Genomic DNA, 22,091 nt, shown 5'->3' with positions numbered 1-22,091 from the left:
ACGCGCCAGCCCACACCCCGGCGACCCACCCACCAGGACCCAAGCCCCCCCAGCCCAGCCGGAACCCCAGCCCGGAGGCAGAGCGCCCCCAGAACCCCAAGCCCGCCCCGGACCCACCCAGGAGCAGCACGGCCGCCAGGCTGGTACCCTACGTCCGCCGGCACAGGCTACCCCAGCAGCGCTGCATGCAGCCACCAGAAAGACGCCACCCAAGAGCCACCAAAGCCCCATCCAGGCCAGGACCGCAGTCCCAGCGCCGAACCCCCCCAGAAACCCCCCCCCCCCCCAGGGAACCCCCAGACACCCCAAGCCCATAGGCCCCCCCCCACACCAACAACAAAGACCGAAGCGGGACAAACCTGCGACCCCCCACCGCCACTAGGTGATGGAGCTGATCAAAGGAGCCCAGAGAGATTGGTCTAATGTGGCGGCAGAAGCTGTATCAAGACTAATATGGTCCAGCAAACTCTCTCTATATTGGTTGATATTAAGGTTATTTTTATTTTTCCAGTTCATGAGGACAGTCTTCTTAGCAATGCATAAAGCGGTGAAAGCCATGTGGGTTGTGTTAATCTCGGTAGTGACACCATCTAAGTCACCCAACAAGCAGACTGAAGGAGAGGCTGGAATGGTACATTTCAGACACTTTGATAAGTCCTCACAAATCCTGCGCCAAAACATCTGAACAGGTGGACAGAACCAAAGAGCATGGATGTAATTGTCAGGTGTATCCCCTTGACAGTGTGAGCAGTTGTTAGAAGATGTAAAACCCATCCTGAACATCCGATGCCCTGTATAGTGCACTCTATGCAGGATTTTGTATTGTATTAATTGTAAATTGGGACTTCTAATCAGTTCAAAGGTTTTTAAGCATGTCTTAGACCAGAAATTGTGGTTCCAGCTGATTGATAAATCTGCCTCCCATTTTGCAATAGGAAGGGATATTGAATCATCCATTTTAGAAAGTGTCCTGTATATTTTAGACAGTAATTTGGGGGTTTTGAGATTAAGGAATTCTGCCACCCTTGGTGGTATTTGTAATTTGATTTGAGTAGACTTGAATTTCCTTTTTACTATAGATTTAACTTGTTGATATTCTAAAAATCTATTCTTGTTAATCCCATGTCTTTTAACTAATAAGTCAAAGGGGATAAAGTCTATTTCTTCAAATATATGTTCCAAGTATTTAATACCTTTACAACTCCAATCCGGGAAATTTATGATATTATTGTTTAGTAGTATGTCAGGGTTGTTCCAGATGGGAGTACGTTTGCATGGGATTAATGAAGACTCAGTCATTTTAAGAAACTCCCACCATGCTGTCAGAGAAGAGCTGATACTGATGCTTTTGAAGCATTCATGTCGTTTAATGTTTGAGCTAATGAATGGTAGATCCGAAATGTCTATGTTATTGCATAGAGCCTGTTCTACGTCTAGCCAAGGTTCATCTAAGAAGGTATGTTTTAGCCATCCTGAGATGTTTTGAAGCCTGTTGGCTAAGAAGTAGTGGTGAAAGTTAGGCAGATCTAGTCCTCCTTTGTCCTTGGTCCTTTGCAGCGTTTTTAGGCTAATACGCGGTGGTTTATCTTTCCAAAGGAATTTAGAGATGGCGGAGTCCAGAGATCTAAACCAGTCAGGTGATGGTTTACTTGGAATCATTGCAAATAAATAATTAATTCTTGGTAACACCATCATTTTTATTGATGCAACCCTTCCCATGAGTGATATGGGCAGGGACTTCCATCTAACCAGCTCATCCTCTACCTTCTTTAAAAGTGGGATGTGGTTTAATTTAGTTAAGTCTGCCAGCCTAGGTGAAACATTAATACCTAAATATTTAATATCCCCAGATTGCAGTGGAGTGGAGGAAGAGTTCTGAAAGGAGCAGTTAATTGGAAGAACTGTAGATTTTAACCAGTTTATTGAATAATCTGAGACTCTTGAGAAAGAGTTTATTAATGTAATTACCTCAGAGAGAGTGGTTTGTGAATGCTGGAGAAAAAGTAACACATCATCCGCATAAAGACTGACCTTATGTTCCACATTCTTGCATTTGATGCCTTTAATCACTATAGCCTGTCTAATTGCTGCTGCTAGTGGTTCAATAAAAATTGCAAACAGTGAGGGGGAGAGAGGGCATCCCTGCCTGGTGCCCCTCTTGAGACAGAAGCTAGAGGATGTTTGGTCATTTGTCCTAACACATGCTGTTGGGGAACTATATAATATTTTTAACCAGTTTATGAAAGAGGTTCCAAAACCAAATTTGTGTAATGTTGCAAATAAAAAACTCCAACTAACTCTATCGAATGCTTTTTCTGCATCTAGAGACAATATTATGATTTGAAGGTTTTTATTGCACGAATAGTCTATCAGATTGAGTAATCTACGTGTGTTTGTTGATGAGTGCCTCCCTTTTATGAAACCAGTTTGGTCAGGATGAATTATGTGAGGGGTTATCTTCTCTATTCTTTTTGAGAGAGCTTTGCAGATTATTTTAAGGTCAACATTAATAAGTGATATTGGACGATAGCTGGTAGGCAATATAGGGTCTTTGCCTGGTTTTAGCAAGAGACTAATGTTGGCAGAATTCATATTTGGTGGTAGTCTACCATTTTCCTTGGTTTCCTGCAACATTCTGTAGAATGTTGGTGACAGAATTGTCCAGAATTCTTTATAGAATTCTACTGGAAATCCATCTGGGCCTGGAGCCTTATTATTGGGCATACTGTTCAAAGCTTCCTGGAGTTCACCTGGTGTCAGCAGAGAATCCAGTTCTATCGTTTGATTATCTGATAATTTCGGAAGGGTTATACTATCAAGAAACTGATCAATTTCGTCTTTAGATGGGTTAATCTGTGGTAAGTATAAAGATTTGTAAAAGTCCCTGAAAGTGTTGTTTATTCTTTCAGGGTCATATACTGTATCCCCAGTTGAGTCTTTAACAGCACATATAGTTGTTTTTTCTTTATTTATTTTTAACTGGTTAGCTAAAAATCTACCTGATTTATTACCATATTCATAATTTTGCCAGCGAAGTCTTTGTGCTAAGAATTGTGTTTTTTTATGAATAATTTCATTTAATTCTAATTTTGCTTTACGTATTTTATTCAGCATTTCCTGTTCCTGGGATGATACATAAGCTTCTTCTAAGGATTTGATGTTTTCTTCTAATTCCTGAATATACTTGTTTTCTCTTTTCTTTTTATGTGATGAGAATGAGATTATTTTACCTCTCATCACAGCTTTGCCTGCTTCCCAGAGAACAGATGCTGATGTTCCAGGCAGGTCATTATAGTCTAAATATAAAGCCCACTCTTTTTTGAAATAGTTAATAAAATCTCCATCTTTAAGCAATGATGTATTAAATCTCCAGTTTCTAATTGGTGGAATGGCTTTCTTATTTATTAGGGTTAAAGATACAGGAGCATGATCACTGACAGCTATAGGGTGCATCTCAGTGTCTGAAATGTCACTCAGCAGTGAGCTACTGATTAGGAAATAATCCAGACGAGAGTAAGAGTGATGGACGTGTGAGAAGAAAGTATATTCCCTACGGTTGGGGTGAAGAGAACGCCATGCATCACGAAGACCATAGTCACTCATGTACTGCTTAACTATATTTATGGATTCCCAATTGCGCTGAGCAGCTGTACTGAGCCTATCCATTTCTTTATTTAGTGCGAAATTGAGATCGCCCCCAAGAACGAGTGCGCTATCTAGGTGTTCAGAGAGTGCGGTAAAGAAAACGTGGAAGAATGAAGGGTTATCAACATTTGGACCATATATACTAACAATACATAACTTCTTGTTAAGTATAGACAATTTAATGATTATAAATCTACCTTCTGGATCTATAATTGTGTTGAGTAATGTGAAATTAACATTTTTATGTATTAAAATTGCTACTCCCCTTTGCCTAGAGTTATAACAGGCTGAGAACACATTAGGAAACTCAGGTGTTTTAAGTTCATCTGTAGCTGTGGCAGGTCTATGAGTCTCTTGTAATAAAACAACGTCTGCCTGTAGTTTTTTAAGCTGGCTAAATATTTTTAACCTCTTCTCTCTGGAGCCAGCTCCATGCACATTCCATGAGACAAACCTTAGTGTGCCCATAGACATGTGTGTGTAGCTAATATTGCACGTGCAAATGAGTCAGATACGAACGAGCGTGTGAGCGCTTGTGTGCGTGTGTATCCTATATGTCTGTGTGCACTATAAGGTCGGAGTGGTTGTGGTGAAGCTAAGTACATATGTACATTATCATGTCGTGCAGATGTGTAAAAATCGAGTGTGTTGTGTGTGATTGAGTAGAAATTTAAAGCAGGTGATCGGTGCAGGGAAAGCAGGGAGAAGTGAAAAAGACATACAAAGGGGCACGCGAGTAAGGGTGTAAGTAAGAAACATAGAAACGAAAACATTGTTAGGACTGAAGCGCTGCGGAGACTGACGGCAGTGTATTTGTTATGACATAACATTAAATTAGCGAATTAACATGTATAAGCTAGATTAAACAGAAGAGGATTTGGGAAAAGAAGAAAAATATAACAGGTTCTTATCTGGGGTGGCGTTAATATAACCAGGGAGTGATGTTAGGGTCGCGGTAGAGCTGTCCATCCACGTAGAGCCGATCCACGGCGATGACAGCTCGGGAGCCCTTCTGGATGGAGCTGCGTCGGATTGGGAACAGAACTTTGCGTCGCTCCAGAATCTCTTTGGGGAACTGGTCGTTTACGCCAAAGTCCGTTCCTTTCAGCTCCCTGCCGCGGCTCTTCACCTGCTGCTTCTGTTTGAAATTCCCGAATTTGGCCACAATAGGACGCGGTCTCAGGGCACCAGGCCTCTTAGCTCCCAGCCGATGGACTCTGTCAAAGCAGATGCTTTCCACAGTGTCCTCTGGAAGCTTCAGGTGGGTCTTGATAAATGTTTTAACCATAATTTCTGCGTCCTCTTCAGCAGATTCCGGGATGCCTGAAAACACCAGGTTATCTCTCATACTACGGGCTTGGAGATCGATGACAGTCTCTTTTATTTTTTTATTTTCTTCTTTTAGATTGGTCACATTCTCAGTTAGAGACTTGACCGAGCCCCGTAGTGAGGCGTTTTCAGCAGCGAGTGTTTCCACCTGTTGCTGGCTGAATTCCAAAGACTCCCTCAGGGATGTGAACTCCTGATGCAAAATCTCGACCAGAGACAACCTCGCGTCGAAGCTGGACAATCGCTTGTCGATTGACTCCAGTATGTCGGCGAAGTCTTTACTAGTCGGCGAAGTTGCTCCGGGGGAGTCTGCCGGGCGACTTCTTTTGGATGACGGCGTCTCGCTTTTTCCCGGGGAAGATGTATTGAGGTTCTTCTTCATGACTGTAGTGTCGAAGTACCAGTCAATGTATTCTTCGAGTGATTCCAACTTCCCCTCGCTGTCCTCGCTCAGCTCGCTGTTCATTCAGATTTTCCGCCAAGTCTCCGGCGTCTGACGTCACTTACAGCATTTCCGGTCAGAGATCATCTGAGTAATAAAAAAGATTTTATTAATTCCATGAATGTTGAAATAATGTTCTCTATCAAATTGCTACCCATTAAAATTAGTTGAACTGAATAGAAAAATTCAACTCAAACTCATTTAAAGATGTCAGGTTAGTTTTATATAAAAGCAACATTTTGCAAATTGAAATTGACAATTTTAATTATTACTTACTGTCATTACAGTCTGTAATTTGGTGTAACAGAGATGTTATACTTCCTTTCTCCAAAGCAGCAATACTTTCCAGTTTTGGCATAACTGTTGACTCCCATTTTCGGATCAACATCTCTCCCTTTCCCTCAAACATCTTTCCAAATTCTACATCTAGCTAATGTTTAGTATACAGAAGCAGAAGGAGAGGTATTTTTAACAATTAGAACTTCAATATTGTTGAATATCTATTATACTACACTCAACCCTCGGTTTAACAGACAAAAAGGTGGGAACATTGGTCTGCTGTTGCTGATTGTCCGTCATTTCCGACACTAAGTCTGTAGTGGCTAATATCCACAAAAAGACTACAAACGAAAATACCAGTACACTGTTAATATACACTATAATACAGTATAGCATGAAGCACGCCTGGTGTAAACAAAGTAACGGCCCTCCAACCAGCAGAAATAGCAGTCGTGTCCAGTGCTGACTTTCAACTAAATTCAAATTTTCAACTAATCATAACACTTGATGAAATGCAAATCAAATTCTTACCAGAGATGGCATGTCGATGAAACGGGGGTACTGTTGGGCAATTTCACTGACTGCTGGGGATTGTGCGCTGATCCAGTTCCTCCGGTGGTTAAAAGTCTTGTCCATGGCAGTTCTGATGGTGGTGATGTTCTCAGATGATGGCTTCATTCGCTTGATGACAGTCAACCATTCATTTGGGTCATCTGCCTGAGTTGTTGATGGTCCTGTTGAAACACTGGGAACTTTCCTTTTTCGCTGATAGCGACGCTGACCTTCTTCTAGATGCCGTCTCATATTTCGGAGCTTAATTTCTATGAATCCATTATGTGAAAGAGGGTCATACAGATGCTCCTATAAAAATATTTGTATTTTGTTAAGCATCTACCCTTTCCCCATAGTAATATTTCAGCAGAACTGCATTATGACAGATTTTATTTTAATACTTACATATCCTTCGTTTTCTTCTGAAACATTTAGATTTAGGGATGGAAAGACTGTAATTAAGCATTTTGCCAAATTTAACTTTTCTGCAGTGGAGGGGTAGCTGTTTGAAAAAAAAAGTACAAGAAAAGTCAGCAAGAAACAAATAGCATGCAATATATACAATTTTAAATATAATTGCAGATTATAACCATATAGGCTTTAAGTACATTAGGACTAGAGTTTGGCAATGTAACATTAAAATAATATCAAGATACACACTATATATCCCCATATAGTCTCTCTTTCTGAGAATAATATACTTAAGTGTGTATCTTGATATTTTTATTGTGAGTGGAACGCTGCCTGTTACTGATCAACCAATATATGACTTTTCTCTGTAATAAAGGGTAAGACTGAATGAAATGGAGTTTTGTGAGCAATATTGCGAATGCCAGTACTACAACTCATCACGTTAGTGCGCACTTCTTTTATTTAATTAAATTGCAGCCTTTTGCAGTTAAATAATCGTTTAGTCAGAAAACGAAATAATTAGATTATTTGTGCAGCACTAATTGGGACCCATAACTGAAACTAGAATAAACATCTGAATTAATGTAGTTCATAGTGCATGACATCTTTCCAAACTTACAATCCGTGTTTTGCCACAAGATCACCAACGCTGAGAGTGATTATCTTTTTCCTGCCTTCTGTAGATAACAGACCAGTGCTCTGATATTCAGCCATCACATCAGGTGCTTTTTTTGTCCAAAAATGACTGTAATGGCACAGAGGCTTCAACCTAATAAAACATCACAACAATAAACATGTTTAAAATGTCTAATTAGTATGAATGAATGATTGAGAGTTTTTACTGTAATGCTCACCTGACAATCTTCAGTGTGGAGAGGCTGAACAGCGATGACATTTAAGTGGACTTCAGTGGCCACATGAACTTGAAATTTGTCATAGTCTTGTAACACTGTGGTAATGTCACAGTCAACATAATCACTGAAGTCCTTGTTATATTTCAAAAAACGTTCTAATTGAACAGGATGGGAAAATTCTGAGTAACAGTTTGCCAAAAGCTGAGAGGCATCACTGATATGGAAAATCTTTTTGATTGTTTCTGTATTGTCCTTATAGATACTGACAAGCACAGTTTTGGTAATTTGTCCTGGGGCAAAATGCCCAGATTCATCTTCAGACTGGTCCATTTTCTGGTCCTGAATAATAAAAAGAGCAAATTATAATCGTTAACAATAAAAGGCAAAAAGTCTGCCTCAGGATACCAAATTACAGACTAGTACCCCAATATATCCAAACTAAGTTCTCCGAAAAATGGCTTACAACCACTTAAAACATAACAAAGGTAATTTCTCTTAAACAATACTTTAAATAAATACTTTTTGTGCATGTGCTATATTTTTACTTTGTGTTTGCTGTTAAACAATGGTAACATACTTAAGTTAGCAAAATCCTAGTTAGCCTGCACCAATGGCAGCAAAATATATTTTTTATTAATACAGAGAAAAACAGTTATCTAAACTCCACTTATTAAAATACTCATTTTATGTTCTACACATAAGTTAAGAAAATGTTTGTTTGAATTTTACTCACCTCAAGAGACTTGCAAGCGGTCAACAGCGTGGATTTTCTCTTTGGCGTTTTGGCGTCATGTGCTAATTTGTTAGCAAAAACGTCGTGATGCTTTTCCCGCCGCTTAGACTTTCTTCACATTATTAACCCATTCGTGCGTAGTGTCATATTAAACGGAAAAGGCTACTTAGGTTTTGAATTAAACGTAAATTTTGTCTATGAAAGCCGTTAATACTATTATTTAGAAACAGATTTCAACAAGGTGCTGTATGCGACATGAGTAAACCGGCGCCAGAATCAAACGGACCGTTGGGGAGGGGGAGGGGGAGAGGCAGGGGGCAGCACTAAGTAGAGCTGGAGTATTTGTCCGGGGAAACGAGCTTTGTTGGCTTTTTTTTCCACAAAATCTTTCAGATAATAACTTGTTTTGACCAATGTTGTCCTTAATGAATAAAATAATTAGGCAGCTAAAAAACGGACAATTCTAAAACCCCGGCCAGACGCAATTTCCAGGTCTCAAAAAGAGGACATGTCTGGGGAAAACAGGACGACTGCTCACCTTATGCACCAATAAAGTAAGAGACAGGCTGGCAGCTGTTCAGCAAAATAAAAATACCTAAAATCTCAAAACCTGACACTTTGTGTGTAAAACACATAAATCTATACATATTGTGTTTAATGCTGTGAAGATTTTAAAGCTACACACGACATGTGTGAAAGATCTGACTTTTTCCAACACAATTTTCTTAAACATGAACACAAATTGTGTAAACTAAAGTGCTACACATGATTTGTGTCATTTTTCTACACATTCCTTCTAAGAGTGTAGGTAATCATTACAGGACAGTACAATGCTGGTTACCACTGGTTGCCCTCAGATGGGGTGAGGGGAGGTGGTGGTGGGCCCCCGCCAGTTAGATGGGCTTCAGCCTTTTTTCTATTAGCTACATGACAGAAAGAATATACTAAATCGTGTTTAATAAATAGTTCAGTGATCGTGTAATCAAATATGACCTTTTTGCGGAATGTTTTTGTGTTTCATTTTGACTTGGCTCAAAGTTCTTCTAGCTCCAGAAGGATTATGTAAGAAAACATATATTCCTAGTCGATACACATTGTTATTTTAACCTAAAGAAATGAATGGCAGGAAAAGTAAATGCTTTCATAGTGATTTAACAGTCAAAAGGATGCGGAGGGGTACGTGTTTAATTATTTTGCATTATACTAAAAGGGGAGGTGATGTCAAATTTGCAATTTAATACACACGCATTTACTCTGTCCGTTATTTTTTGCCAAGCCAACTCTCTTTCTTTAGCCGTTGCAGCCGTATTGCTTTTTTTCATTATTATTGGCTTGACTTCCTCATATGCGTGCATTAAAATGTCCAACTCCGCCTCTGTGAAGTATGCCGCTCTCTTTTTTTCACTTTGATTTTCCATTCTGACTCGTGAAATCGGCGATCAATTGAAAACATCTTTATGTATGCACGGTGCACGCGCATTAACTCTGGGTAACCAATAGGAGGTTGATTGAACTTACTCTTCTCAGGTGTTTTGGAACCGACATACTCATGGCATGCGGGTTTGGGGTATATCAACCCAGAGGTTAAGATTTACCAAATGGTAAGTTAACCAAGCTTTCTGGAATACCCCCCAGATGTCCACGCTGTTTTAAATTTTGGGAGCAGGATGGCAGCAGCAATATACTCTGGTTCTGCCATCATGTCTTTAAAGCGCTTTTGTAGTCCCTCTAGGACTGCATCCACCAAAGGTTTGCAGTACCTGGAATTAGAGGTGGGGGAAAGAAACTGATACAGTACAATATCACAACATTTACAGCGTGCATTTATACTGAGACAATGACAATAACAACAAGCATCCCAATACTTAATTGTTAAATATGATTTGACGGTCTTACATCTATTGTGTTCTTGGTCAATGTGTTCATAAAGGCCTCTTTTTAGTCATTTTACTAATGGCACACATTAACTTCCTACACGTATGCTATATGAAGTTTTAAGGGGGTTGAATTGTGTATGATAAGGAATACACCTTAATAACAGGACCCATGGTTCTGGCAAATTCCTCCAGAAAGGAAATTTCAACTGAACTCAACCTAACAAACATAAAGAACACTTAAGTCTTGTGTGTGTGTGTTTGTTTTTCGGGATAGAAGGACAGATTTCAAGACATTTCAAAGAGCAATGAGGACCCTCTGGTATAGGAGGACAGTTGGCTATCCTCATAAAATAAACCTTATAAAACCTTTTCTCAGCATGTTTTAATACCCAAAAAGTGGTTTTCTAAAAAGTCTTTGTATACCAAAAACCTGACATATGTTGTATATTTGTGTGTCTGCCACTGCCCCCTATCTGTTGTCATGGTCCCTGCAAGCAGCGTCACACAGGCGCGGGAAATTATACACAAGCGCGGGACATTATACACAACGCGCTAATTTAACAATGCGCATGCTCACATTAGCATTAATCATTTTGATTGGCTGGATGGAAGAGAGCTTCGTCTGACAACGGATTCATTTTCCCGGGAGATCTGAAAGTGCACGCTGTGGAGAACAGGTAAGTAATCAATTACAAAACGTTTTAATAGGTTCGAAGTTATGGTATTTAGCAGATGCTTTTGTCCAAAGTGACATACAAATAACAACAATACAAAGTTGAACTTAGCAGTTAAACGGGTCATTCCACGATATCAGGGCCTTTTTAATTTTAGCAAATAAAAAAAAAATAAAATAAGTTTAATCGACTTGTTTTAAATATTGTAACGGGTTCGACCCTATGTGCACGGGCGGCACCATGAAGCACGGACACGAGGCGAGGTCTTACAGGAAAAAGGGTAATTTATTTAGAAAAAATGGGGAAGGAAAGGGTTAAAGGAGGGAGGACGGAAAGAAATGTCTTTCATAAAAAAAAAAAATCCACCTGTGTCGCAAAGTCCAGCTTCCCAACAGACAGACCCCGAGCTACACTCCCCACTATGTTTTATAGCTCAGTTAGAAGCCCGGGATCATTAGCGGCAATAGCTCACCAGCCGTGCCTGATTCCGCAGCCCTGCTCCTTCACATACCTAAAGGGGGGGAGGCCGCCTAACTAGTGAGCTTCGGAGTGAGCTAGGAGCGATAGTAAATTTGGGCGCACGCCCCTCACAGGCGCACGCCGTGACAATATCAATGAAATGAAGACAGCTTAAAAGGACAATAAATTATATTGTGCCATCTCACGCTATGATTTTTTTTTTTATGAGTACTTTATCTACCTTGATATTTTTGTCATGCCTGTTACAGACACATGCGTCATTATACAATAGTTTCAATTAGAGCTATGTTATAGTTTTCACACATATGAGCAGTATTTTAGTCCCTCTTTTCACTGGGATTGTTTCAAATTTTGGATTTTTTTTTTCTATCTTACATTTGTTATTCGAATGACCAAGAACTTACAAATTTTGGAGGGTGGTCACATATCAATTAGGCAAATATATATATTTTTTTACAAGAGAGATATTAAAAGAAGAGCTTTGTCAAAAATACAGTATAGATAGGGTTACAACGGGAAGAAAAAAAAAAATATATATATACATACATATATATTTGCATTATATTGTTTTGCACTCTTATAGTTGTATTACATTTCTAAGAGATCTAAAGCCCGGTTTCACAGACATGGTTTAGACTATGTCAGGGTAGGCCTTAGTTCAATTAGGACATCTATAGCTTTTATAAATGTACCTTAGAAAAATACATTACTGGTGTGTATCTTGAGACAAAACAATGACACTGACATATTTTAAGATCTGTCAGTGCAAGTTGCTTTCAGTAAAAACAGCTCAGACATGCATTTTAGTCTGGGACTAGCTTAAGCCTTGTTTTTGAAACCGGGAGCTAATGTTTTAGGGTATTGAAATTAGACCCTTGCGTCCATCTGTTTGTCTGTGTATGTCCCCTCACAGAGCTTAAAATATACTGGTATACTGACAGCAGGGAAATGTTATGTTAATATCTATGCTATTATTGACATGAAAAGTAGTGAATATGTGTTGTTGTTTACATTTTTGTTAATTTTCTTAGCAAATTCTGTCATGCCACGAAGAACTACTCCCCTTCAGGATGCTATTAATCACATCCTCGCAGGAAGAGACAAGAATTCAATGTTAGAAATCAAATATATTAATCCAGTTAAAGGTGAGTGACTTTGACACACTGCAGGCTAGACTGAGGGCTCACACGTCACCGTTTCTTGAATGGATATTATGACCAGTGGATTTCAGTCCATGACTATTGATTGTACAAACATCAATATAAATGAAAGTTGTTAATAGTATTTTTATAATATTTTAGTTAATAGTGGGTCTCTCTGTTGTTGTTATTCTACACTTGGACATGTATTCATTATTCTACATGTAGAATTGAAAGGAGGAAAAAAAAAAGCACAAGGTTGCATAGCAGCGATTTATAGGAATAATTGATTATGATTATTTCCAGTGGATAGTCTGCTACCCCTGTGACTCTAATAAGGTTGTGTCTGCAGGTCGTGGTATCTTCACTTTAGCTCCTTTCAATCAAGGAGAGTTTGTGGTGGAGTATAGAGGAGAGCTCATTGATGCAGCTGAAGCTGAACACAGACGTAAACTGTACCATGATGCATGTTCGGTCTTCATGTTTGAGTTCATATGGAAGCGGAAAACATGGTGGTAGGTTTAGAATGACTACATGTTTAGATTTCTACAGTGATGACTTAGAATTTCTGAAGTAAAGATCTCATGTTGCTCTTTAACTTATTAACTATGCATCAAATAACTATACTTGTATTGGATGTTGGCATTAGTGTAGTTGCTTACAAATTAAAGTACAATTCAAAAGCGTGTCACTATAAATGTCTGTTTAGTGCATGATGTTTGTAAATTTGCAGTATTGATGGAGCACTTGAAGATGGGTCATTTGGGCGACTGGTAAACGATGACCATAAGGCACCAAGTTGCAGAATGAAGTTGATCGAAGCAGATGGGAAGCCACATCTCTGCCTTTTTGCACTGAAGGAAATTATGGCAGGAACTGAAATCACTTATGACTATGGTGGGAAAGAATGGCCCTGGCGTAAAGAGGTGGGTAATTTTGATTGTTTTTTTTTTTTTCTCTCTATGAATTGGTGACAAGGTTTAAAGCCTATACATCTAGACATCTTGATAACAATGAAATCATCTCTGTCTTAAAAGCTACTATGTGTTAAGATGTGCGAGTTTCATGATGCCTCAAAGATTAAACAATACCTATTGCTTGTTAGTGCCAACAATTATAACCAAAAAACAGAAGTCACTTCTTGGTGGTATTCAATCCGGTTTTCAGTGAATCTTGTCAGGTTAATCTTGAACTTGCATGACTCTCCCAGCTGATGCCAGCAGGCTTATCTGTATGTTTTGTAGATTCCCCCAATAGTTACAAGCACTGCTGCCCAAGAATCTGTTAAAGACCGTTTCCAAGACAAAACCATGTCATCCACAGTCTCTATTGAAGGTCAGTGACTGTTTGAATTAATGTTTTACATTAGTTATGGTGGGCATAAAAACACATTGTGTCTATAAAGTATGTGAACCAGTGATGGTGTGGCTGCTTCTAGAGTGATGCACAACACTACCCTCCCTGGCCTTTCTCATATTCTTTCCTATATTCTACAGAGACCAGAGAGAGACCAGAAGTCCAGTCCTGCAATATTACATCAGGCAGTTCTGCTTGTGAGGTAAGGTTGAATATGACTGTCTTTTAAAGCAGTAAGTTCCATTGTTTCATTGGGACTTTAGTCAGTTCAACTGTACAATAGCACAATTGTGTAGATGATGTCCAAGTTCACATGTGCATTTTTCTCTTTAACTTGTTTAGACACAGCTCAGTGGTACAAGCTTCCCTTCTGGCCAACACTCCATTGCAGAGCTTGGTGACCAAGCCAATGACTTGAAACCCAAAGTTATCTCTACGGACTTGTTCAGAGGTGAGCCCTGCATGAATTAGCAATGCCTGGTAAACCCTGGGGTCTTGCAAAGCACTGTGCCTTCATGTCCTGTGTTCTCTTCAACAGACACAGAATTGAGAGCAGAGTCTCAGTCATCCAGTCCCACACCAGACGGCCCTGAGCAAGAGGTCTGTTTAAATTCAGCTGTTTATTATGGGATGTGTGAATGTTTCGTTTCATAAGGGACATATTTATCAGTTAATTATAGTTATATTGCAGGTACAGTCTGAAAATCTTTGTCGGTACAAAAAGTCATCCTTTAACATTGTGTTCCCTTGTCTACATCAGGTTTGGGTGAGGGTGTCCCTCTTAGGTGAAACGGACACAGTACCAGTTGATGCCTGTTCATCTTTGCTTATTGCTGTTCTTTTTTTAGGTGCATTGTGTTGGAGGTCATTGTGGCACTTCTTCTGCGAAAGAGAGGTTCGGAGAAGTTAGTGTCCAGCACCAGGAGGTGTCACCTGCTGTGGTCTCAACAGACCTTACCAGTGGTCAGTTAAAGTTTTGGGTAAAAGTTTGGTGAATTCTGGCAATGCATGGCATGCCTAAAGGTTTGCAGCATGAAAAAAAACGTGTGTTAATATCAGGCCATTTTTAGATGATTATTTTGTGTCTTGATGGATATTTTGAGAAGATTTTTGTCTGTCAGGGATGTGAGTTGAGCATGTTATGGTTATATGTGGTTTTATGACTCGAGGAAAGCCAAGCACTAAATCTCTCTTTGTTCCCTTGTACAGAGACCGACTCGAGATCAGCGTGTCAATCATCCAGAGCCGCACCAAACGACTCTGCTTGTGAGGTGAGTTTGAATTGACCTTTTTTTTTAAATGGGCCAATGGTTAGAAGTTCTGTGATTTTCAGTGTTTTAGTAAACATCTTGCAGCTGTGGTGGAAATGTTCAGCATAGATGGTCTTTTCTAACCACGGTGTCCCCCTAACACGTGTGTTTTTCTGAGTGTGCCACACACTGGGACTCCAACAGTGGAAGACTCAGGGTTTGAGCATGGATGTCATTACATGTCCAGAGGATCGTGTCCTTGCATACCTTGAGTTTGTCTGTGTCACACACACATGGACAGATCTTTAACTTTTTTCACAAAATTACTTTAATTTCTTATTATTGTTTTTACTTTTGCTTTACTTAAATAGATTTAGGGTTAATCAACCTATTTCCTTGCAGTTATAGGTTATGTAGTGCTGTGGCTAGGAAGAAGAGAATGATCAGTTTCCTTCCCCTATCAGTTAGTTACTCGCTGTTTCGCTAGTGGTCTGTATTGCAGAAAATTGTCTCATTCTTCTTCCTACTTACAGCACTCGCTGTCTTCAAACAACAGGGATATAGGTTGATAGGTTGGTCTTGGAGTTTAACTTTTACTGTTAAGCAATGCCTTTGATTGGTAGAGAACCCTGTTGCCATTTTTTTTCTGCGTAATAGAAGTTAAGCAGGCTACATCTAAATTTGGCTTTGGACACAGGTTCAGAAACTAGATGTGTTGTGTTTTTTAAATGCCAGATGAAGGTTTACTTCATTATTTAGAGGAATTGTCTTCTTTGCCATCGTCACAAGAGTTCCAAGTAGAAATATTTCTTTCTCTTGTGCGTGTGTCATGAGTGATGCTCCAGCAGATAGCCAATCTTAAAATAAGTAACTGGACTTTAAACGATTCTGTATGCTTTGCTATTATATCTCAAAAGTAACTTCTTTCCCCCTTTTCATCTCTCATGAAGGATTTGTAGAAAAGGTGGTGTGAAACTAAATGAGTCAAAGGTTTTTTTTTAATTCATGATATAATTTGTGTGTGTAAAGGTGTTTTATTTCATGTTTTCTTTTTTTTTCCTTTTTTTTTAGTGTACAATTCATAAACTGGTTTTTGAATTGGTGAGAATTGACAAATGCAGGATATGCCATTCACCTTTGACATCTCTCAGATGGCACGGTGTAAGATGCAAACGTAAGTGTGTTATTCATAATCTTTTAATGCATTTCTCAGTATACCATAAGTTAAATTTCAAGCCATGGTTCAGTTCCAGACTTGCACCTATAAAGCATAAAAACATGTTGCTTGAATGTTTTATCAGTTCAAACCATTACGAAGAAAATCACTGTAGTGGCAGATACTATGACATACCACTCAAGTGAGTTTACAAGCTGAGGCATATGGTAGAGAACATAGTGCATACTGCAAACTAGTCACCTTTTGGCAAAGTTTACCATTTTGGAATCAAAATAGGCCATTGACGTGAAGCGAAGGAGTTTTTTTTTTAATTTTGGAGTGGGATGGAGGGGTCGGATATGCCGCATCACACATCTATCCAAAGGTTCTCTTATCCCTGGAGACATTCGCCTTTGGATGTTGAACAACTCCTTAATTCCTTTGCTATTATTGTTTATATTATTAGGCTATCTATATTGTCCTATTGCTCTTTGTTGATTAGACTTAGCCCTAAGTTAGGTTACAACCTTAAATCCTTGCAAATGTTTCGCTTTTTCATTCAGTTCGCTGCGGCTCGGCTAAATCCATCTTTCATTCACTTTATTCATTTGCGATGTTAACCCAATTGCACAATAAGCGAAACGCCACTGTTTGATTTGTATAGACAAATTTCAACAAAACTTATTTTTGATCTTACCAATGCAAAAACCACAGTTCTTGGTTTGAAATCCAGACCTAATTCAATAACAATTGCCAATCCAAATGCTTGAAGGCGTCTTAATGTAGGCTAAACATTTCAGCATTTCTGTTCCACATTAGACCATTCTGCCAGAAGTCTTTGGGCCAAGGATGCATTCTGAAACATAGCCTATATGGCCTCACACCTTGCATATTACACATTAAAAAAAGAATGTGTTACAATAACAATGTTTTATGATCAGAATATCAAATCTCTTGATTATGAAGAAAATGCCATATATCATATTTGTAAGTTTAAATCTGTTTGTAGCTGTCTGGAAATCCCATCAGAATGCACCATTTGAACAGTCTTTTTTTTTTTTTAAATCTGCTTTTCATTCTGAACTCACTTTGTTTAGTGGCGTTAGTGAATTTAATGTGTGATGTGTGGGATCATTACATATTTTTTTTTTAACTTTGACTTTGAATGGGTAATGTAAATGCTCTGCCACTCCAGTGAATTCTACCTTAATGGTCGAAACCTGTGTACATTTGTCTAAATGGAATGTGTAAGCCATCACTCAAATTGTGCATTTGTACTGAACCGTTGCATTTCTTGATTTTATTTGTTTCATAAGTGTGAAGCTCTTTGCATTTAATAAGAAAATGAGTATGTAATTGATCGGCATGGGAAACTGATCAATTGTTGTCTAACACTGTGGTTTGCTTAATTTTGTCTGTGAAGAATGCTGTGGTGTGTGGCATAAAATCTGCCTCCAGAAATCCTCAGAAGACTGGGATATATCAGATGTAAGTGTACATTGAACTATAATATGCTTAATATCAATATGATGGCTCTTAGCAGTTAGCAGTTTTTGACATCTTTCCCATGTGTATTTCTGTTATTTAAAGTATGCTGTATTTAATTAATTAAATTAATGTACTTTAAAGGATGATGTCTCATCTGGTGACGAGTTCATCCCAGAATCTGCATCGGATTCAGAAAGCTCAGGGACAGAGTTGATTGAGTTGCCTAAACCATCCAAAAAGTCCAATAGCACTAATATGCCTGATTTTTCTGAACAAGAACAGACCATAGATATACAGGACAACTGTAAGAATATCCTGATGGATCTAGAAACTACTGGTGATCTCCAAAGTGACCCCGAACCAGAAAGCTTAGAGTCATACCAGCAGAAAACAAAAGATGCGAGTAACGAAAAGGGTACTGTGGATACATTTCTTGACCAAAGTAAATCCCCAACCAAATCATCAAAAGTCCTTAAAAGCCAAGTCAATTATTGTTTTGTTTGTGGAAAACCTCAAACAAAATTTGCACGTCATCTCGAGAGGCATGTAAACGAAAATGCTGAAGTCGCACAGGCACTCCAGTTCCCAAAATCATCAAAGGACAGAAAGGTTCTTCTTGAGAAATTCCGAAACCTTGGCAACTTCAGGCACAATTCAGTTGTTAAAACCACAGGATCAGGCTGTCTTAAAGTGAAAAGGAGTTCCAAACAGAGCAGCAACTCTGAGACATACGATTACTGCTTGTACTGTAAGGGTATGTTATCCATAAAAGAACTTTCTCGACATATGAAAAGATGTGCTCTAAGACCAGAGAATAATGTTGAAGAGGGACCCGAGTTGAGAGACAGAGTCTTTGGTATCGCATCTGCTCAATCTACAATGTCCCAGCCAATTTCAAGTGAACTTTGGTCAGTGTTGGGCAAAATGCACAAGGATGATGTGTCCACTGCAATAAGGAACGATCATTATCTCATGCAGTTTGCACAGTCCCTCTTTAATAAGCATGGGAGTGAAAGATCGAAGCATGAGTATATAAGACAGAAAGTAAGGAAGGTTGGGAGATTACTTGTGACTCTGCGCCACACAACAAGAATCCATAACATGGAAGAGGCAATAAAACCAGGCAACTTCTTTATTCTTACCAGTGCTGTCAAAAGAGTTTCAGGTTTTGATCATGAAAACAGCACATTCAAAGCACCGAGTTTGGCCCTGAAAATTGGGCATTCTCTCAGAAAGATAAGTGACCTCATCATGTGTCGTGCTCTCATGGAAGAAGACCAAGAGGTGATCGATTCCATCAGGAGGTTTCATACACTTCATGAAACAAAATGGTCTGAATTAGTTTCCCATTCTGCCTTATCAAACCTGAGTGAGGCAAAATACAACAAGAGCACCAGGCTTCCACTGGCCAAAGACGTTCAGAAGCTACAGTTATATCTTGGTCAGCAAGTGGAATTGACTAAGGAGAAACTAGCCGATAACCCAACAGCAGGCACTTTTGCAGCACTAGCGAAGGTGACCCTCTGTCAAGTCATCTTGTTTAATAGGAGGAGGGAAGGTGAGGTGGCACGGATGACTGTAAAAAATTTTGAAGATCGTGACATGTCACAACTAAACGATGACATAAGCTCTGGGCTTACAGAAGTTGAGAAGAGACTCTGCAAACAATTCGTCAGAGTGGAACTGAAAGGGAAAAAAGGACGAAAGGTTGCTGTGATCCTGACTTCTGATATGACTGCTAACCTGTCACTCCTCATTAGTAAGAGGAAAGAGTGTGGAGTAACTGAAAACAACAATTACCTCTTTGCTGTTCCTTGCAGTGATGGTCACTACAGAGGGCAGTTTGGTCAATTTGCAGAAGCGTGTGGAGCTGAAGATCCTCAAAACCTCAGATCAACTAACCTTCGCAAACAGATCGCCACAATAAGCCAAGTCATGAACTTGAAAAGAAAATGAACTGGACCAGCTGCCCGATTTTCTCGGCCATGACATTAGGGTTCATAGGGAGTACTATCGACTGCCCCAATCAACAATTCAGCTGGCTAAGATCTCAAAGCTGCTTATAGCTATGGAGAAGGGAAGTGTGAAGAATATACAAGGAAAGTCTCTGGACGAAATTGGTGGTATGCATCATTTACATCTTGTTAAATCTACTTGGTGTATGTGTATATGGTTGGTGTAATAACATTTAATAACATTTTTACAATGTCATTTAATAGATGACATAGACGACATGGATACCGGATCACAGCAACTCCCTAATGTTTGCACATTGCAAGGTACTGTTAAAATTGGCTGCTGAAATTGTTGTATTCTATGTTGTGGATTTTGCAGTTATATTGGTGAAATATTTTAAACAGGCTTTTTTATACATTTAGATAACAGCCTACTGTTATTTCAAACATGTATGAACTTTTTATTGCCTACCCTCTTTGCTGTGTAGTTGATACCATTGGAGATTTTGTCTTGTTTGGTTTTAGACAATGAAGAAATGTTGCCTTCTGTGACTTTTGCATCGCCTCACCTCTCCGAGACTGCAGCTCAAGGTATAATCTCAATGATGGACCCAAAGTTTGCCCAACATATCTCATGTAATGAGCTGGGATCTGTGGGTTCATTACAGTATATTAAAACTGTTTTAGTCAGGAATTTTCCAGTAGTCGATGGTTAGAAACTTTGTTAGAAGCTTAACTTTTTGTCATCTCTATTCATTGTGACTAGGGATGGAACGGTATGAAAATTTCATATCACGATTATCAATATTATCACGGTTTTGTTCAAATGAGATGAAAGTGTTGAAAAAGAACAGATGCACACACTGGAAACAATCAATCACCTATATTTATATAGCGCTTTTAACAATACAAATTGTCAAATTACTGACAATTAATTCTAATAGTAGAATACAATGTCAGTAATGTATAATGATGAGATAAATGCTCAATTTTCAGCTTAAGGCATTTCATTACTGAATGCAGAAGTGTGGTTGTCTAGGTCAGCTCAGTTTAAATATGATTGGTGTAATCAAATCAACGATAATCGCTAGAAATTAAGTGTCCCCAACTAAGCAAGCCAAAGGCACATCTAGGTTGTTGATCAACAAACAACAAATAAATCAAGCAGCTCTATGCACTTTTTTTTTTAAGCAAGACTCTATTCTGTTCTATTTCCTTATTTTACATTTACATTTAGTCATTTGGCAGACGCTTTTATCCAAAGCGACTTACAGTTGGGGAATATAATTGTAAAAAGCGATTCATCTTAAAGAGGCAAACGGATAGAGGAAGTGTTCTAAGTACCAGCTTCAGGTACTGTTCAAATAGTACATGCTGGGTGGAAGGAAAAAGAGAAAAGGAAAAAAAAAAAAAAAATTTAAATTGTGATAATCAAACACTGTTTTAATGATAATTAAACTTTAAACGATATTACTAACCTTCAGTACATTTTACAGTGGTTTATCATGAAACCAGTAATCGTTCCATCCCTAATTGTGACGCATATGCTTTGTGGATAGTATTTTGATGAGTTCATTAGTTTGCATGATTGTTTTAAAACAACAGGGAAGACTTGGCCTGTGTAAAATCTACATCATTTCCTAGTAAAATTATCACTCAAGGTATTGTTGCACATATTCACGCACTTCTGACTTCATCTGGTTCAACAACTTTGCCATGAGTATAGTTAGTATAGTTATAATAGAATTGGCTGTCTGCAGTTTTACATGAATCCCCTCCATGCCCATGGTGTTTGATTGGTAGGCATACAGGATCTTTAAGCCCATACATTTACACTGTGCAATATTTTTTTAGATGACCAGGGGAACGCTGACTGTGCAACTTCTGGTTCACCTCATCTCCCTGACTCGGTTACTCAAGGTATTATTAAAATGCGGTGCCATGTCCATCACTAGGCACACTTGCTAATGTGCAGTCAACACATTAATAATATAAAGCATATAAAGAAGCTGGATGAATTTTGTTTTTAACAAGCAGTGTAATAAAATGTCATGGTAATAAAAAAAAATCAAACTTGATTTTTAGATGATCCTAAAGTCAATTATCACACACTTTTTGTCTTTTTTTTAAATTTTTTTTAAATTGTTCAGGTTCCCGTGTTTCATCAAGGCGGTGTGTGAAGAGACCATGGTCTGAGGAGGAGATACAAGCTGTGATGAAACACATGAGGCCTTTTATTGAAAACGGTGTCACTGTCACCAATGAGCAGTGTCTGAAGTGCAAAGAAAAGGAACAACCTATCTTAGAGACAAGATCCATTCAAAACATTCGAGATTTTGTACGCAACAGAGGCTTGGCCTTTAAAAAGCATTTAAATGCTAAATACTAAATGCACTTTTGGACAGCCTGAGCCTTTACCTTTCTAGGCATGTTTTAAAGGTTGCTGTCATGTGTTCAGAAATATTATAGGT

At 38.8% G+C, this 22,091-nt stretch overlaps 1 protein-coding gene and 3 long non-coding RNA genes across 5 annotated transcripts; 3 read left to right on the top strand and 1 right to left on the bottom strand.

Annotated features, from left to right (window-relative positions):
- Nucleotides 1-402: 402 nt before the first annotated feature.
- On the bottom strand, nt 403-6,346 carry LOC111840046 (uncharacterized). Of its 2 annotated transcripts, XM_072702293.1 has the most exons (3): nt 6,227-6,346; nt 5,693-5,846; nt 403-5,503 (listed from the first exon to the last, which is right to left on the bottom strand). In XM_072702293.1, the coding sequence occupies exon 3, from the start codon at nt 5,438-5,440 to the stop codon at nt 4,568-4,570; it is 873 nt and encodes a 290-aa protein (XP_072558394.1). In that variant the 5' UTR covers nt 5,441-5,503; nt 5,693-5,846; nt 6,227-6,346; the 3' UTR covers nt 403-4,567. The 2 variants fall into 2 exon arrangements, with proteins under 2 accessions (XP_072558394.1, XP_072558395.1); XM_072702294.1 differs by lacking the exon at nt 6,227-6,346 and having other exon boundaries at nt 5,693-5,848.
- A 5,959-nt stretch (nt 6,347-12,305) lies between these two features.
- LOC140579551 (uncharacterized) lies at nt 12,306-13,305 on the top strand. Its single transcript, XR_011983526.1, has 3 exons — nt 12,306-12,421; nt 12,768-12,930; nt 13,149-13,305. It is a non-coding gene; the product is annotated as an uncharacterized lncRNA (long non-coding RNA).
- Nucleotides 13,306-14,307: 1,002 nt separating this feature from the next.
- LOC140579473 (uncharacterized) lies at nt 14,308-17,654 on the top strand. The gene is made up of 5 exons (XR_011983479.1): nt 14,308-14,371; nt 14,620-14,734; nt 14,981-15,042; nt 16,093-16,195; nt 17,601-17,654. It is a non-coding gene; the product is annotated as an uncharacterized lncRNA (long non-coding RNA).
- Nucleotides 17,655-18,935: 1,281 nt separating this feature from the next.
- LOC140579339 (uncharacterized) lies at nt 18,936-20,211 on the top strand. Its single transcript, XR_011983432.1, has 3 exons — nt 18,936-19,788; nt 19,885-19,944; nt 20,146-20,211. It is a non-coding gene; the product is annotated as an uncharacterized lncRNA (long non-coding RNA).
- The last annotated feature ends 1,880 nt before the right edge of the window (nt 20,212-22,091 follow it).

The sequence above is a fragment of the Paramormyrops kingsleyae genome, chromosome 18 (assembly GCF_048594095.1).
Source record: "Paramormyrops kingsleyae isolate MSU_618 chromosome 18, PKINGS_0.4, whole genome shotgun sequence".
In the NCBI taxonomy this organism is placed as follows: domain Eukaryota; kingdom Metazoa; phylum Chordata; class Actinopteri; order Osteoglossiformes; family Mormyridae; genus Paramormyrops; species Paramormyrops kingsleyae.
Note: the sequence above shows the minus strand (reverse complement) of the source record. Positions and strands in the feature narration are given on the sequence as shown.